The 16,334-nt window shown below is 45.7% G+C and overlaps 1 protein-coding gene across 1 annotated transcript in view; it reads right to left on the reverse strand.

Moving 5' to 3' along the window:
• Positions 1 to 4,870: 4,870 nt before the first annotated feature.
• The window catches only part of btk (Bruton agammaglobulinemia tyrosine kinase), a 141,124-nt gene continuing 129,660 nt past the window's right edge, over positions 4,871 to 16,334 (reverse strand). The window contains exons 16-17 of the mRNA XM_072504968.1: positions 14,510 to 14,667; positions 4,871 to 5,169 (exon numbers count right to left, since the gene is read on the reverse strand). Coding sequence (XP_072361069.1) covers positions 5,089 to 5,169; positions 14,510 to 14,667 — 239 coding nt within the window. The 3' untranslated portion in view covers positions 4,871 to 5,088. The remainder of the gene's footprint in view (positions 5,170 to 14,509; positions 14,668 to 16,334) is intronic.

A 16,334-nucleotide genomic window follows, 5' to 3' on the forward strand; every position in this document is an offset into this window, starting at 1 on the left:
GGGAAAATTAACATGTCAAGTTCTGAGTAAGCTATAGTGAGCGAATTATTATAACGATGTATCAGAATGACCTTTGGGGAAGAACGGAATGAACAATAACAGAACTTGCTAAGCAAGGAGGAGATAGCAGGTGCAAGCAAAGGGCCTCATTCTTATCTTTAACTGCCGGTCCAAGGATGTACCAGGAGCGGATAGAACTCACTATGCAAGGGAGAGACCCAATAAGGGATCACTGATAAGGGAACTGCCCTTTCTATAGTTTGTGGGATGTGTTTCTCAGGGATGGTTTCCCACGGATTGTATTTTCATGGATTGTATATAACAAAGTGATGCTGTGTGAATTCTTTGTGTCTGCTGTTGCTTACTAGAGGCACCCGCTCTTGCAAGATCGATAATAAATACTTCTTCACAATTTGACTAAGTGTAAATCTTTTCTTAAGTGAGCAGTGTTTCTCACAATTGGGGGCTCATGGTCGGGATAGTTTTTCATTGATCAGGGGGGCGGCTCAAGAGGAACCGAAAAGACGTGTCCCGTTATTTAAACGGTCTCGTACTTCATCTTGAGTGGTTACCCACGGTCAACTGAACACGTTCCTAGGGTAGTCATTCTGAAGAAGCAAGTAACGGATTATAGTGGCAGGCACGCCGTGAGTGAAGTCAGGCAACTCTGCGCACGGAGCAAGGTAAGAAAAACGGCTTTTAAGTACTACCTTGTTGACTTGGGTTCGTATCTAAACATCCGCAGGGGTGGGTTGATGATATAAGGACTCTGGAGTTTATATCTAAACATCCGTATAAGTGTATGGGCGGATTGATGATATAAGTGCTTTCAGGATTGTGATTGTTGTGACGGGCCGGTCATAACTAGACACTTTACTTAGAAATAAGTGAAAGTTGAGTACATTACAATGGGAAGTAAAAACTCGAAACAAGGTTGTGAGAAACAAGGAGACGGCGTTGATAAGAGAATCCCTAAGAATATCCCACCAGAAAGCCCAGTGGGTCGGATGTTAGTGAATTGGGATTTTGAGAGCCACGTACAAGAAATAAGGACAGGAAAACAATGATAAACTTTTGTTGCTTCATATGGGTCAAAGAAGCAATCCGTAAACCCGCAGTCTTTTGGCCGAAATACGGTTCGGACGAAGATTGGGTGTGCCAAATTTTGAATATATATGTCAATGATAAAAGACCCTGTTCAGATAAAGAAGTAAGCTACGCGAGTTGTTGGCTTCCTAGCAGGAACCCCACCCGAATATATCCATTAATCCCACAGGGCGAAGACGTTCGCACAGCCCCTCTTAAATGGGACGTCCTAGATAATTTGCCACCCCCTTATAAGAATAAGTCAAACGACAAGGACTCGCCAAATGACCAACAAATGAATAAAGGCAAATCAGAGAAAGTCCCTGAAGAAGAAGGAGAGAGCAAAATGATATTGAGATCCACAAAAGGACAGATAAAGGAACCAGAAATAACGAAACTGAACCCCCTTCGGGAAGTCCCGATTGGAGATGGAGACATAGGATTTGTAAATTCTTTAAATTCAGGAGAAGTCAGAGCATTCAAAAAAAAAGAACAGAAAACGAAAATTATGGTTGCAACTGTAAATGAGGTAGTGAGCAAACACAGACAGAGAGAGAGAGAGATACGGAGAGAAAGAGACTGAGAGAGACAGGGAGAGAGATACAGACAGAGACTGAGAGAGAGACAGACAGAGAGTGAGAGAGATACAAAGACAGAGAGAGATACAGAGAGAGAGAGATGGGCAGAGAGAGAGAGAGAGAGACAGAGCGATACAGAGAGAGAGAACAGAGATACAGAGACAGAGAGAGAGAGTGACAGACAGACAAAAAGAGAGACAGAGACAGAGAGAGAGATACAGGGAGAGAGATACAGACAGAGAGAGACAGACAGAGACAGACAGAGACAGACAGAGACAGTGAGAGAACAGAGATTTACAGAGACAGAGATACATAGAAAGAGACAGAGAGAGAGAACCGAGAGATACAGAGAGATACAGAAAGAGAGACAGAGAGACAGAGACGGAGAAAGATACAGAGAGACAGAGCGAGAAAGAGAGAGAGATACAGGGAACAGAGAGAGAGAGAGAGAGACGGAGAAGGCTGCAACATGCCTGGAGTCACTGTTACAATACAGAGAGAGAGAGAGAGACAGAGAAGGCTGCAACATGCCTGGAGTCACTGTTTCAATACAGAGAGAGAGAGACAGTTTGTTACAGAGAAGGCTGCAAATACTGAACTATCACCCGTGAATAGGCTGAAATAATCATTCGGGAGCAAATAGTTCTCCGATACGGGTTGGTAGAAAATATAGACTCGGACAGGGGAAGTCACTTTACCTCTAAGGCCTTATCAACCGCAGTGTCAGTTCCCTGTCCGGCAAGTTCCCAATATAGCATACAACCCTGCCAACCGCAGGGGCCCAACAACCAGGCATTTCAAAATAATTATTATAATTAATAAATTAGATCAAATTTGATACTACTGATTCAGTATTAATAAATTATACAATATAATAGTCAAACAGTTGATTGATCAGTAACATTTCAATAATAGTATTTCAGCTCAAATTCATCGATTGTAAGGGTTGGATTGCTGCCAAATTCCCATTATCAGGTGTCCTTGAACGATCTTTTTTTTAATCGAAGTTGTTTTGGGGTTTTTTTAAGACCAGCTTCCACATGGTTTGAAGTTTTGATTTCCAGGCTAATTCTAAACATTTATTTTAAAATATCAAACACAATAACTTATTAAACATATAGGTTTTCTGTAGATGAATTTGTCGATTCTATTAAAGAAGTCACGACTAGATGTTTGGAGATAAATTGGGACTTCCACACTCCTTGGCAACCCCCCTCATCGGGACGGGTGGAAAGGATGAATCAAACTCTTGAAAATCATTTGTCAAAAATAATACTAGAAACTAGGCTCCCCTGGACAAAATGCTTACCGATAGCCCTTCTAAGAAAAGATTTGGGGTTGTCCCCATACGAAATGTTGTTCGGATTGCCATACCTTGGAACATACCTTGGAACAATGGGGGAATTGCCCATTGCAGAATGTAATGATATCTATGTAAAGAAATATATACTGGCACTGTCTTCCTCATTATCATTCCTCAGGAGACAAGGACTGCTAGCGCAGACACCTCCCCTTGAATTCGCAGTCCACAAATTTAAACCAGGAGATTGGGTACTGGTGAAATCGTGGAAAGAAAACAAGCTTCAACCCACTTGGGACGGGCCGTTCCTGTTTTGTTAACCACAGAGACTGCCATACGAACCGCGGAAAAAGGTTGGACTCATTACAGCAGAACGAAGGGTCCTGTTAAATCACCACCTGAACAGGAACAATGGCATGTGGAGGCCACTGAGGAACCATTTAAGATAAGATTGACAAGACACCAAATCCTGAACTGTTCAATAATATGACGAAACTACAGCTAAAATGGACTATGCAATGTATAATAGTATTAATGATGTGGGAGTTTGGAATCGGTCGTATGATTACATTGACAATCCCAGAAAGTCGGAACCCTCAGGTAATACGAACTGATCTGTGCACCCTCATAGACTGCGTGTCAGCGGGGCAGGGAAAGGAGTTTGGGGTAGATTCTCTTCATTATTACCGAGGGGGGATGATTACAGAGAGGGAGGGTTGGCTGAAACGGTTCTGCCAATTGGTGAACGTTGCAGGTCCGCCTCCTTTCGGATAGAGAACTGAAGAAGTGTGTATCCACCCAGAATTCCACCATCCCCGGCTCCCCAGACAGATACACACGCATACAAAACAATGTGTAGAATACCAGCTGCCCAGGACCGCAGGAATGTACAAAAGGTTGTGAATGTAGCCCAGTGGATCACACAAACCAGCCTCCCATCTGTGGTAAACCACTGTGTTCCTATATTAAGGGTTGTACGGTAGAACATGCACTACAGGTTCACCTGGGCCCCTGCATGCTAGCTCCGCCCAGGAGCCGGGTTATAAATATGCGTGGCCTTCAGCTCGCAGCCATTTCGTCAGCTGCTGTCGGAGGCCACACTTCAGATACTAATAAAGCCTCAGTTTGAATTCAACTTCGTCTCCAGCCAAATTGATCGTGCCTCACCATCCATTGACTCTGTCTACAATTCCCGCTGCCTAGGAAAATGAGGCAGCATAATTAAGGACCCCTCACACCGGATATACTCTCTTCCACCTTCTTCCGTCAGGAAAAGGAGACCAAAGTTTGAGGTCACGTTCCAACTGATTCAAGAACAGCTACCATGCTGCTATCAGACTTTTGAATGGACCTACCTCTTATTAAGTTGATCTTTTCTCTGCACCCTAGCTATGACTGTAACATTACATTCTGCAGTCTCTCCTTCCTTCCCTATGTACTGTATGCGTTGTCTGAATAGCATGGAAGAAACAATACTTTTCACGTGCCAATAATAAATCAAATCAAATCAGAATGACCCAGAACCCAAACAGTCTGTTTCAGGACATCCCAGGACTTACAATCTATTTGGAACATCCCACAATGTGCAGGCTCTTTCCCACTCAAGGAATTCCTGGTGTTTCTGGATTTCGTCTGGAATTCCAGATAATTTGACCTCCCAGATTACCTTGTTGTCCTGGTTCCAATTGGTGTTCTGGAATTCCATTGCACATCCTTCCAGATTCCCCAGAGTCTCTCATTTCCTCGGTCAGAGTGCAGAATCCCTCTCCCAAGAGTTCCTGATCACCCTGCCTTCCAAAATTCGGGATCATGACACTTTAAGTATCTGGTTTCTGTCTTCATTGCTTTGCTTGTTTCAGTCATACTGGTGCTTACACACAAATAATACACTGTTCACTGTTTCAAATAAGATAGAATCAAAGATTTATTTTATTCTGTCTATGTCAGTGTGCATGTATATGTGTGCTTGTGGTAAGTGTATGTGTGGATAGGGTCCAGTTTTAAAAGGTTTACACATTGCTGTTTTATTACTGTGCAGGAAGGTTGCAAAGGGCTAAACACACGTCGCATTGGCTAAGAGGGAATGTGCAGTAGAAGTTCTGGCTTAGACGGCGGAGAGTCCCCTCACATCCCCTGGCTATCATCTTCCACCAGCTCCTGGATATTGCTCAGCAGCAAGTTGAAAGACGGGCGATTATCTGCTTTCTGCAACAGAACAAAGTGAAAGAGTTAGTCAGAAACACCAAATCAGCTCAGTAAAGAATCCAGCATTATTCAGTGGAATTTGTGGTAATCAGACAGCAACCACACAGCCTCCTGATCACAGTCAAGCAAGGTGCAGTAACAGAGATGGGAAATAATTGTCATTAATGTTCCCATCCCAGGAATAACTCCTTTTCAAACTCCCATCAGGGCCAGTTTAGGCCTCTGGCTCTATGCCCGGCCTCTGCAGAGCTATCTGATCCTAGGTTATATCGCCCCACTCATCTTCTTTAAAGCCATTAGTTAAGTTCACAATGGTCAATCCGCAGGTACAGCTCCCATCTTCACTCACTTAAGTCCAATGAACATTCACTTGAACGTTGATGGTAGGCAACTAATTTAACCATTCACCACCAGATCTGGCTGGAGCGGTTCTGGGGTTCTGCTCTCATCTGTCAATGGAATGTAAAGATAACCCTGGATACTCTTCCCAACAACTATCTATTTAAACACCCCTCCCCTATCTCCTCCACCCTCATCTTCAGCTACCGGTGTGAGGAACTCATGAACTTTTTTGTCACAAAGATTGAGACCATTTGATCAACTGCCTCATCTGCATTCATCTCGTTCACTGGAACTCACCTTAGGTCCAAACCTGAGAGTCTACCATCCATGCCAATATGTTACCCCCTTTACCATGAGCTTTTATTTTCCACAATAACCTTTGATGTGCCATTTTTATCAAATGCCTTCTGGAAATCTAAGTTACAGAACATCCACAAGTTCCCCTTTATCCACAGCGCATTATTTCCTTAAAGAACGCCGAAAAATTGGTTAAACATAATTTTCCTTTTACAAAACCATGTTGACTCTGTCTGATTACCTTGCACTTATCCAAATGCCCTGCTACAACTTATTTAATAGCTTCTAATCCCGACAACAGATGTTAAGCTAACTAGCCTGCAGTTTCCACTTTCTGTCTCCCTCCCGTTTTGAAGTAAGGAGTTACATTTGCTATCTTCCAATCTAATGAGATCTTCCTTGAATCTAGGGAGTTTTGGAAAATTAAAACCAATGCATCAACTATCTCGCTAGCCACTTCTAGGATGAAGTTCATCAGGACCCAGAATCTTGTTGGTCCGCAGCTCCAACAATTTACTCAGTGCAACTTCTCTGGTGACTGTAATTTTCCTGAGTTCCTCCCTCCTTCCATTTCCTGGTTTATAGCTGCCTCTGGGATGTTACATGTATAAAGATATGAATAGGAATGGAATGTTACGGACTCCGTAAGTGCATATACAGTTTCGGAAGGTACCATGGTCGCCGCAGGCTTAGGGGGCCAAAGGGCCTGTTCCTGTGCTGTATTGTTCTTTGTTCTATAGTGAAGATTGATGCAAAATACCAGTTCAATTCATCTGCCATTTCCTTTTTCCCATTAACGAGTCTCCAGACTCACTTTCTATAGGACCAGTGCTCACTTTTCTTTTTAAAACATTTATAAAAACTCTTTCCATCTGTTTTATATTTCTGACTAGCTTTCACTCATACTCTAATTTTTCCCTCTTTATTAATCTTTTAGTCATCCTTTGCTGTTCCTTATATTCTGTCCAACCTTCTGATCTGCTACACGTCTTTACACAATTATATGCTTTTTCTTTAAGTTTGATACTATTGTTAACCTTTCTAGTTACCCATGGATGCTGTGTCCATCCCTTAGACCTTTTCTTACTCCTTGGAATGTATCCTAATTATTCTGAATTCTCATTGTAAATGTTTGCCACGGCACCTCTATTGAGCTATCCCTTAACCTAATTTGCCAATTCATTTTAGCCAGCTCGGCTTTCATACCTTCATACTTGCCCTTATTTTAATTTAAAAACATAGTTTCAGACCCACTCCTCTCTCCCTTAAACTGAATGGAAAATTCAATCACATTATGGTCGCTACTACCTCGGGGTGGCTTCACTATGAGATAAATGATTAATCCCAAATCATTGCTCAATACCAGGTCTACCATAGCCTGCTCTCCAGTTAGTCTCAGAACTTCTTGTTCTAATAAACTAATCTGGAAACATTCCTCATCTAGGCTATCTTTGCCCATCTGACTTCTCTAGCCTACATGTAGATTTAAATCTTCCATGATTATCGCTGTGCCTTTCTGACAAGCTCCTGTTATTTTTTCCTTTATACTCCACCCTACCATGTGGTTACAGTTAGGGGCCTGTACTTGACTCCCAAAAGTGACTTCTTGACTTTACCGTTTCTCATCTCTACCATCCTGGTTTCCTGAACCTAGCTCATTCCTTTTTATTGTGCTAATACAAAATCTTGCACTCTCGACCCTTCTACCACCAAACTTATGACCATTGAACTTCCATTTCTGGCCCTTATATTAGCTGTAAATGTTTCCCTCTTGTCCCTCTCGTTTTCAAACTGCAATTATTAGCCCTCCAAAAAACTACTCTTGACAGCCTTGAGCTTGCAAACTAATGCACAATCTCCAACCTTCCTTTCCTCTTCAAAGTCCTTGACCGGATTTCCGCCTCCTAAATCCATGTCCCATTTTCACACAACTCCATGCTTCAGTCTTTCCATACGGGTTTTTGTTTCTGCCTCAGCACTGAAATGACCTTTACCAAAATCAGTGATGAACATATCAACCTCCTCCAACACCTCCATTGTCCATCCAGATGGGACTGCATCGCTCTTATCTGTGCAGTTGTAGACAGACATGCTTCGACAATGGCTGCTCGTCCCTGTCCCACATGAATTAATCCTTGGTCCTTTCCTACTTCTCAACTACATGCTTCCCTTTGGCAACATCATTTGAAAGCACATCAGATTTCACATAAGAAATAGGAACAGGAGTAGATCAGACGGTCTCTTGAACCTGCTTCACCATTCAATATGAGTATTGTTGACCTTTACCTCAATTTCATTATCCTGCCTTGATTCCCTGAGAAACCTAAACTGTATCCATCTCATCCTTAAATATATTCAAAGATGGAGTATTCACAAGCCTCTGGGGTAGAGAATTCCAAAGATCAGACATTACCTCACTCCAAAATGATCAGTCCCTTATCCTGAGGCTGTGCCCCCATGTTTTAGATTCATCAGCCAGGGGAAACAATCTCTTGGTATCTGCCTTGCCAAACACCTTTACAATTTTGTATGGTTCATAGAATTTACAGTGCAGAAGGAGGCCATTCAGCCCATCGAGTCTGCACCGGCTCTTGGAAAGAGCACCCTACCCAACCCCACACCTCCACCCTATCCCCATAACCCAGCAACCCCACCTAACACTAAGGGTAATTTAGCATGGCCAATCCACCTAACCTGCACATCTTTGGACTGTGGGAGGAAATCGGAGCACCCGGAGGAAACCCATGCAGACACTGGGAGAACGTACAGACTCCGCACAGGTAGTGACCCAAGCCGGGAATCGAACTTGGGCTCCTGGAGCTGTGAAGCAATTGAGCTAACCACTATGCTACCGTGTCTGCCCTTGTTACAGTGAGGTTACCTCTGGTTCTTCTAATCCCCAGAGACTATCAGCCTAATTTACTCAGCCTCTCATAGGATAACCCATGGATCAATCGCGTGAATTGTTACCGACCAGTTCCAATGCAAATATATCTTTCCTTAGCTCTGGAGATCAAGTGTGTTCCCACCAAATCCCAATACAATTGTAGGAAACCACCCTTATTCTCACAGCCATTGCATCGGTAACATGCTTATCCTTAGAACATGCCCGGAACATTTGTATTCTTTGCCAGGCCAGTCTCTCGCCCTCCCCTGCCCTGCCTCCATTCCACCCCCACTGCTCCCACACACCAACCTCCCCTGTCCTGCCTCCGTTCTACCACCATTGGTCCGTCCCCCCACCCCCCGCACTCCCCAGCTGTCCTGCCTCCGTTCCACCCCCATTGGTCCCACCGTCCCCTCCCCAACTTCCCTGCTGTCCTGCCTCCGTTCTACCCCCATTGGTTCCACCGCCCCCCCACTCCCCCACTGTCCTGCCTCTGCTCCACCCCCACTGGTCCCACCCTCTAATGTCCTCAAATTCATGGAAGGAGTGAAGTCAGGTGCATGCCACTTGCATCCAGTTGTAAAATTGAGCAATCTAAATTCTCACTGGTGGGAAATTTAATTTGGAGCGCAAATTTAATTCCAGCGAGGTGGCCTTGTAGTGAGCGTGCATGAGTCCTAGGGCCCCGACATGTCCATCGAGAAACTTGACCTGCCTTTGACCCGCCTTGAAGCTCCTCAGAACAGGATTCCAGTAGTTTTATCTCGCCATCGGGAAATTTATTTTTGGCCTCTCTACAAATGATGTTTGCCCAGCTCACAATGTTCCCACTGCTGAGTAACCTGTAAGGTTCCACCCCCTATGTGGGACAGATGCGCAAGGTGAACTCCTGATGTTTGCGTGAATCTCTAGTGAAGGAACGTTAGGCCTGGAAGGGTGAGCCTGAAGGGTGAAGGAAAAGTGGGTCTGGAAGGGTGGGCCTGGTCCTCAAAGTTCCCTCTCAGCTGAGACAAGCAAAATACTTCAGATGCTGGTGATCTGAAATTAAACAGAAAGTTCCGGGAAAACTCAGCCTGTCTGGCAGCAAATGGTGGTGAAGGAAACAGAGTTAACGTTTCAACTCTAACATGACTCTTTTTCTGATACCTCTGAGCTGCATGGCTGAAAGAAAGGTTGATGCACATAGTTAACACCAGGGGTGACGCAGGATAATGTGAAGGCATTGCGCACTTCAACAATTCAGCCCATATACTTAAAAGAAAAGACCAGAGGAAAGCTTGCTGGCCTGTCAGTCTCTGAAACACCTACCTTAGCTACGCATCTTAACAACACACTTAAGGCCATGTACCCGAGTCATTGGGCACTATAGGAATGTAGAAGGCAGCACCGTGGCACAGAGGTTAGCACTGCTGCCTCATGGTGCCGAGGACCCGGGTTCAATCCCGGCGCCGGGTCACTGTCTGCATGGAGTTTGCACATCCTCCTGTGTCTGCATGGGTCTCACCCCCACAACCCAAAAGATGCGCAGGGTGGATGGCTAGGCCATGCTAAATTGCCCCTTAATTGGAAAAATTAAAAAACAACATTTTAAAAATAAAGGAATATAGGAGGAGGAGACTGTTTAATCCCTCGAGCCTGTTCTGCCATTCAGTGGCTAATCTTCATCAGCGGAATTCTCCGTCAGCGGGATCCTCCGATCTGTCAGCAGCGCACTCAGGCCCGCAGGCTTCCAACAGCGTGGGGTGGCCACAATGGGAAACCCCATTGGCCGGTTGCAAGAATGAAGAATCCCGTTGCTGGAAGGTGCACGCCACACCGGAAAACGCGGCTGGCGGACTAGAGAATCCCGTCCTGCCGCACCCGTTTTGTGGTGTGGCACGCCCCCGCTGGCAGCGGGATTCACTATCCCGGCAGCTGGTCAATTAGGTTCTCCATTGTGGGCACCCCCAAGCCATCGGGAAATCCGCGGGCGTGAGTGCGCTGCCGGCGAAATGATGGATCCCGCCGGTGGAGAATCCAGCCCCATATCTCTGCTGTGGCTCATATTCCTCAATAATAATAATCTTTATTGTAACAAGTAGGTTTACATTAACATTGCAATGAAGTTGCTATGAAAGTCGCCACACTCCGGCGCCTGTTCGGGTACACAGAGGGAGAATTCAGAATGTCCAGATTACCTAACAGCACTTCTTTCTGGACTTGTCGGAGGAAACCAGAGCACCCGGAGGAAACCCATGCAGACACGGGGAGAACGTGCAGACTCCGCACAGACAGTGACCCAAGCCAGGAATTGAACCTGGGCCCCTGGCGCTTTGAAGCCACAGTGCTAACCACTGTGCTACCATGCCACCAATGCCTATTGACTAATAGAAAATCATATCCAATTTTAATTCTGAAAAGACTGTCTCTAATGTTTAGACTCCCCGACCAGCAGAAAGAGTTTCTATCTCTTTGTCCAACCTGCTCTCTTTGATATGTTGAAATCCTGTATCCTTCCCTCGGAGTAGTGCCCAGGAAGGGCTGGACAACTGGTCTGTGATGCAGAGCGAGGCTAACAGCATGGGTTCAGTCCCGTACCAGCCTAGGTTATTTATGACGGCTCTGCCCTCTCAACCATGCCCCTTTCCTGAGGTGTGTGATCCTCAGGTTAAATCAACACCAGTCAGCTTGTCCCTTCAAAGGGGAAAGCAGCCTAAGGCCCTCTGGGACTATGGCAACTTTACTTTATTTACTGGTGCCCAGAGCTACTCACAGTACTCGGGTGTGGTCTAACCAATGCCTTGTATAACTGAAACACAATTTCTCACCTAAAGATAAAAGTCTTCTTGATTATTTTTTGTACATATTCATGGCATTTTTGATGATCTGTGTATCTGAATCGCCAAGCCTCTTTAGACCGCCACTGTTTCCAGCTTTTCACCATTTTAGAAAGTGCCCTGTTCCATCCATATCAGCTTTAAAGTGGATGACCTCACATTTGTTTACATTGAAATCCATTTGTCATACTTTTGCCCATTCACTTAATCTATCGATATCTCTGTGTCATTTTATGTTTCCATCTACACTGCTCATAATGCTGCTTATGCAGCATTAAGTGTAGCTTTGTTTCGAGCCTCCAACACACTGACTTTGACAGCACCTTCCAAAGCTGCAACCACTACCATCTCGAAGGTCACTCCCCATCCTGACTTGGAAAAATATCGGCCGTTCCTTCACCGTCGCTGGGTCAAAATCCTGGAACTCCCTCCCTAATAGCACTGCGGGTGTACCTACACCAGATGGATCACAGTGGTACAAGAAGGCAGCTCGCCACCACTTTCTCGAGGGCAATTAGGGATGGGCAATAAATGCTGGCCTCGCCAGTGAGGACCACATTCCGGTAAAATAATAAAAAATAGCCAACCTATTATCCCGACTCTCTGTCTCCATCAATTCAGCAAACTTATTCACCAGGTTAATAACTTGCCTTCGATTCCATGACCTTCAGTTCCAATTAACAGTCTTTTCCAAGGGACTTAACAAATACCTTCTGGAAGTCAGCATAAATATTTTAGTCACCTCTTGGAAAGATTCAATCAGCTCTTGTCAGCCATGACCTGGACTTTAGAAGTCCACGTTGTTGCTCTGATCAGCTGAACATTTTTCAAGTGTTCTGTCAGTCCTATCGTTAATTATAGACTTTAAAAATATATAGTTGAGCCCTTATTATCAATGTAGCGAACGGCACGCAGCTGAGAAATACGCGGCTGGAGGACCGGAAAATCTAGCCCAGGATGTATCTTATCCTCTCTTTGACTTCTGTCATTTTCATTGTTTTGTTTACTTCACTGAATACATGGGATGAAGATGGGAAAGAGGTAGTGAGGTGACCGGGAAAAGGAGAAATGTGGAGAGAGAGTGAGTGTGAAAGAAGGGGCAGAGTAAGGGAAATGAAAACAGGTAAATGGAAGAAGGAAAGTGGGAGGCAAGGGGCTGGATTCTCTGCCGGCGGGATTCTCCTTTTGCTGGCAGCCCGGGGGTTTCCCGATGGCGTGGGGCTGCCCCACAATGGGAAACCCCATTGACCGGCTGGCGTAACGGAGCATCCCACCGGTGGGGTGAAACAGAAATGCGGCGGGGCGGAGAATCCAGCCCAAGGCTGATGGGGCGAAAGTGGAAGACGGAGAAAGGAGAACAGAAAGTCAGAGAGACAGGGGAGGGAGAGGGTCGAGGAAGAGAGATGAGAGAGAGATGGCGAGGAAGAGAGATGATGAGGGAGAGAGTCGAGGAAGAGAGATAAGGGAGAGAGTTGTTGAAGACAGTGAAGGAGAGAGTCGAGGAAGAGAAATGAAGAGGGACGAGTCAGAGCTAAGGGAGAGGGTCGAGACAGAAAGATGAGAGAATGTTGAGGAAGAGAGATGAGGGAGAGAGTCAAGAGCTATAAAAAGGGATGTGGAAATGGGGAGGTGGGAGGGCAATCTCTATTTCCTCACCAGGACACATTGCAGCATTGAGCGGAAATCTAGGCTGCCCACCCGACCTGATCCTTCCTTGCCACCCAATCCACCCAGCAGCAGGGACAAGAAGCACAATACCTTGCCTTCATCCCATTCTCTCTCACAAAGACTCTGCCGGAGGAACACAGGTACAAACATCACACCTGTCTCACCCGACCAGCCACTCATCACCAGCAGAGGTGAAGTTTGTTTGGGTCATTCAACCAGGTGGTGTGGGGAACAGAATGACCAAGAGAAGGAATTCTGAATGATTTTTCTTTTCCTCTGCCCCTCACAATAGCTTTGGGAAGACTGTTCCTGGAATCGGACAGCCTCCCCTGTGCCATGAAGGGTTGAAACTGGGTTCATTCTACTTCAACTGGCAGCATGAGTGATCAGGAGAAAGAAAGTTTTGCATTTTTGTCACGCCTTGCACTCAGGACCTCGGGAAGACTATTTCAGCCAATGAAATACTTTTGAAGTACAGTCACTGTTGTAGGAAATGCAGCAGCCATGTGTGCACAGCAATATCCCACAAACAGCACTATGACAATGAGCAGATAGTGTTGTTGGGATAAATATTGGCCAGGATATTGGGGGAAAGCTCTCCTTCTTAAGGCTCTCCTTAGGGCAGTACGGTAGCATAGTGATTAGCACTGTAGCTTCACAGCGCCAGGGTCCCAGGTTCGATTTCTCCCTGGGCCACTGTCAGTGCGGAGTTTGCACGTTCTACCCGTGTCTGCGTGGGTTTCCTCCGGGTGCTCCGGTTTCCTCCCACAGTCCAAAGTTGCGCAGGTTAGGTGGATTGGCCATGCTAAATGGCCCTTAATGTCCAAAAAGGTTAGGAGGGGTTATTGGGTTACGGGGATAGGGTGGAAGTGAGGGCTTAAGTGGTTCGGAGCAGACTAGATTGCCTCCTTCTGCACTGTATGTTCTATGTTCTCTTCAAAACAGTGCTATGGGCTCTTCACGTCATTCTGAAAGGGCAGACAGGGCCAACGTTCAACATCTGCCCACAACACGGTACATAGAATCACTGCAGTACAGGAGGCCATTCGGCCCATCGAGTCTGCACTGACCCTTCGAACGACCACCTTACCTCGGCCCAATCCCCGCTCTATACCTCCAACACTGCAGCTTTCCCTCGGCATTGCAGTCAGAGTGCCAGCCTGGATATTGTGGTCATGTTACAAGGCGTGTGACTTGAACTTTAAGCCTCTAACTCAGATGAGAGTGCTTCGTATGAGTCACAACAAACAAAAAGTAGGTTTCAGGGTACTCTGACAGCCATCAAATTTCCTTTCTGAGAGGTTAGACCATAAAAATGTAAGAGACTTACATCCTCCCAGCAGCTATACATGATGTTGTAGACATTCTCGGAGGCCTGCTGGGGTCTATACAGGCGCCGACCCTGGAGTATATGATCCACAACATCTGCATTACTGAATCTCTCGTAGGGCGTTTTCCCCAAAGCAAAGGTCTCCCACATCAGGACCCCTGTACAAGGAATAAAGACATCAATAAATACACAGAGAGCAAGAAGAGACACCAGTGGAACTAATGACAACTCAATAAAACACATCCCTCTTCCCTCACTCAGTTTGGTCCAGTAGCCCTTTAACTACCACTTTTTACCTCCTGGGTCACTTCTCTTTGAATCAATATTGAAAAAAACATGATGCAGCACCAAAACAAGCCTCAGTCCAATAAGCCTGGATCGGTGTACCTCTCCACACTATCCACCCAGCCTAACCCCACTCTCCCCTCTCATTCCCACCCACTTTCCCTTTCATTTCCCACACCCTTTAATATCGCACCAAATCTAATCCCATTTTCCCTCTCACTCCCACACCGTTTAATATCCCACCAAATCTGGGCAGCACGGTGGCACAGTGGTTAGCACTGCTACCTCACTGCGAGAGGACACCTCCGAGGGCAGTGAGGCTATATGGGTAGAAATCAGGAATAAGAAGGGTGCAGTCACAATGTTGGGGGTATACTACAGGCCTCCCAACAGCCAGCGGGAGATGGAGGAGCAGATAGGTAGACAGATTTTGGAAAAGAGTAAAAACAACAGGGTTGTGGTGATGGGAGACTTCAACTTCCCCAATATTGACTGGGACTCACTTAGTGCCAGGGGCTTAGACGGGGCGGAGTTTGTAAGGAGCATCCAGGAGGGCTTCTTAAAACAATATGTAAACAGTCCAACTAGGGAAGGGGCGGTACTGGACCTGGTATTGGGGAATGAGCCCGGCCAGGTGGTAGATGTTTCAGTAGGGGAGCATTTCGGTAACAGTGACCACAATTCAGTAAGTTTTAAAGTACTGGTGGACAAGGATAAGAGTGGTCCGAGGATGAATGTGCTAAATTGGGGGAAGGCTAATTATAACAATATTAGGCGGGAACTGAAGAACATAGATTGGGGGCGGATGTTTGAGGGCAAATCAACATCTGACATGTGGGAGGCTTTCAAGTGTCAGTTGAAAGGAATACAGGACAGGCATGTTCCTGTGAGGAAGAAAGATAAATACGGCAATTTTCGGGAACCTTGGATGACGAGTGATATTGTAGGCCTCGTCAAAAAGAAAAAGGAGGCATTTGTCAGGGCTAAAAGGCTGGGAACAGACGAAGCCTGTGAGGCATATAAGGAAAGTAGGAAGGAACTTAAGCAAGGAGTCAGGAGGGCTAGAAGGGGTCATGAAAAGTCATTGGCAAATAGGGTTAAGGAAAATCCCAAGGCTTTTTACACGTACATAAAAAGCAAGAGGGTAGCCAGGGAAAGGGTTGGCCCACTGAAGGATAGGCAAGGGAATCTATGTGTGGAGCCAGAGGAAATGGGCGAGGTACTAAATGAATACTTTGCATCAGTATTCACCAAAGAGAAGGAATTGGTAGATGTTGAGTCTGGAGAAGGGGGTGTAGATAGCCTGGGTCACATTGTGATCCAAAAAGACGAGGTGTTGGGTGTCTTAAAAAATATTAAGGTAGATAAGTCCCCAGGGCCGGATGGGATCTACCCCAGAATACTGAAGGAGGCTGGAGAGGAAATTGCTGAGGCCTTGACAGAAATCTTTGGATCCTCGCTGTCTTCAGGGGATGTCCCGGAGGACTGGAGAATAGCCAATGTTGTTCCTCTGTTTAAGAAGGGTAGCAAGGATAATCCC

Source organism: Scyliorhinus torazame, chromosome 5 (genome assembly GCF_047496885.1).
Source record: "Scyliorhinus torazame isolate Kashiwa2021f chromosome 5, sScyTor2.1, whole genome shotgun sequence".
Lineage (NCBI taxonomy): Eukaryota > Metazoa > Chordata > Chondrichthyes > Carcharhiniformes > Scyliorhinidae > Scyliorhinus > Scyliorhinus torazame.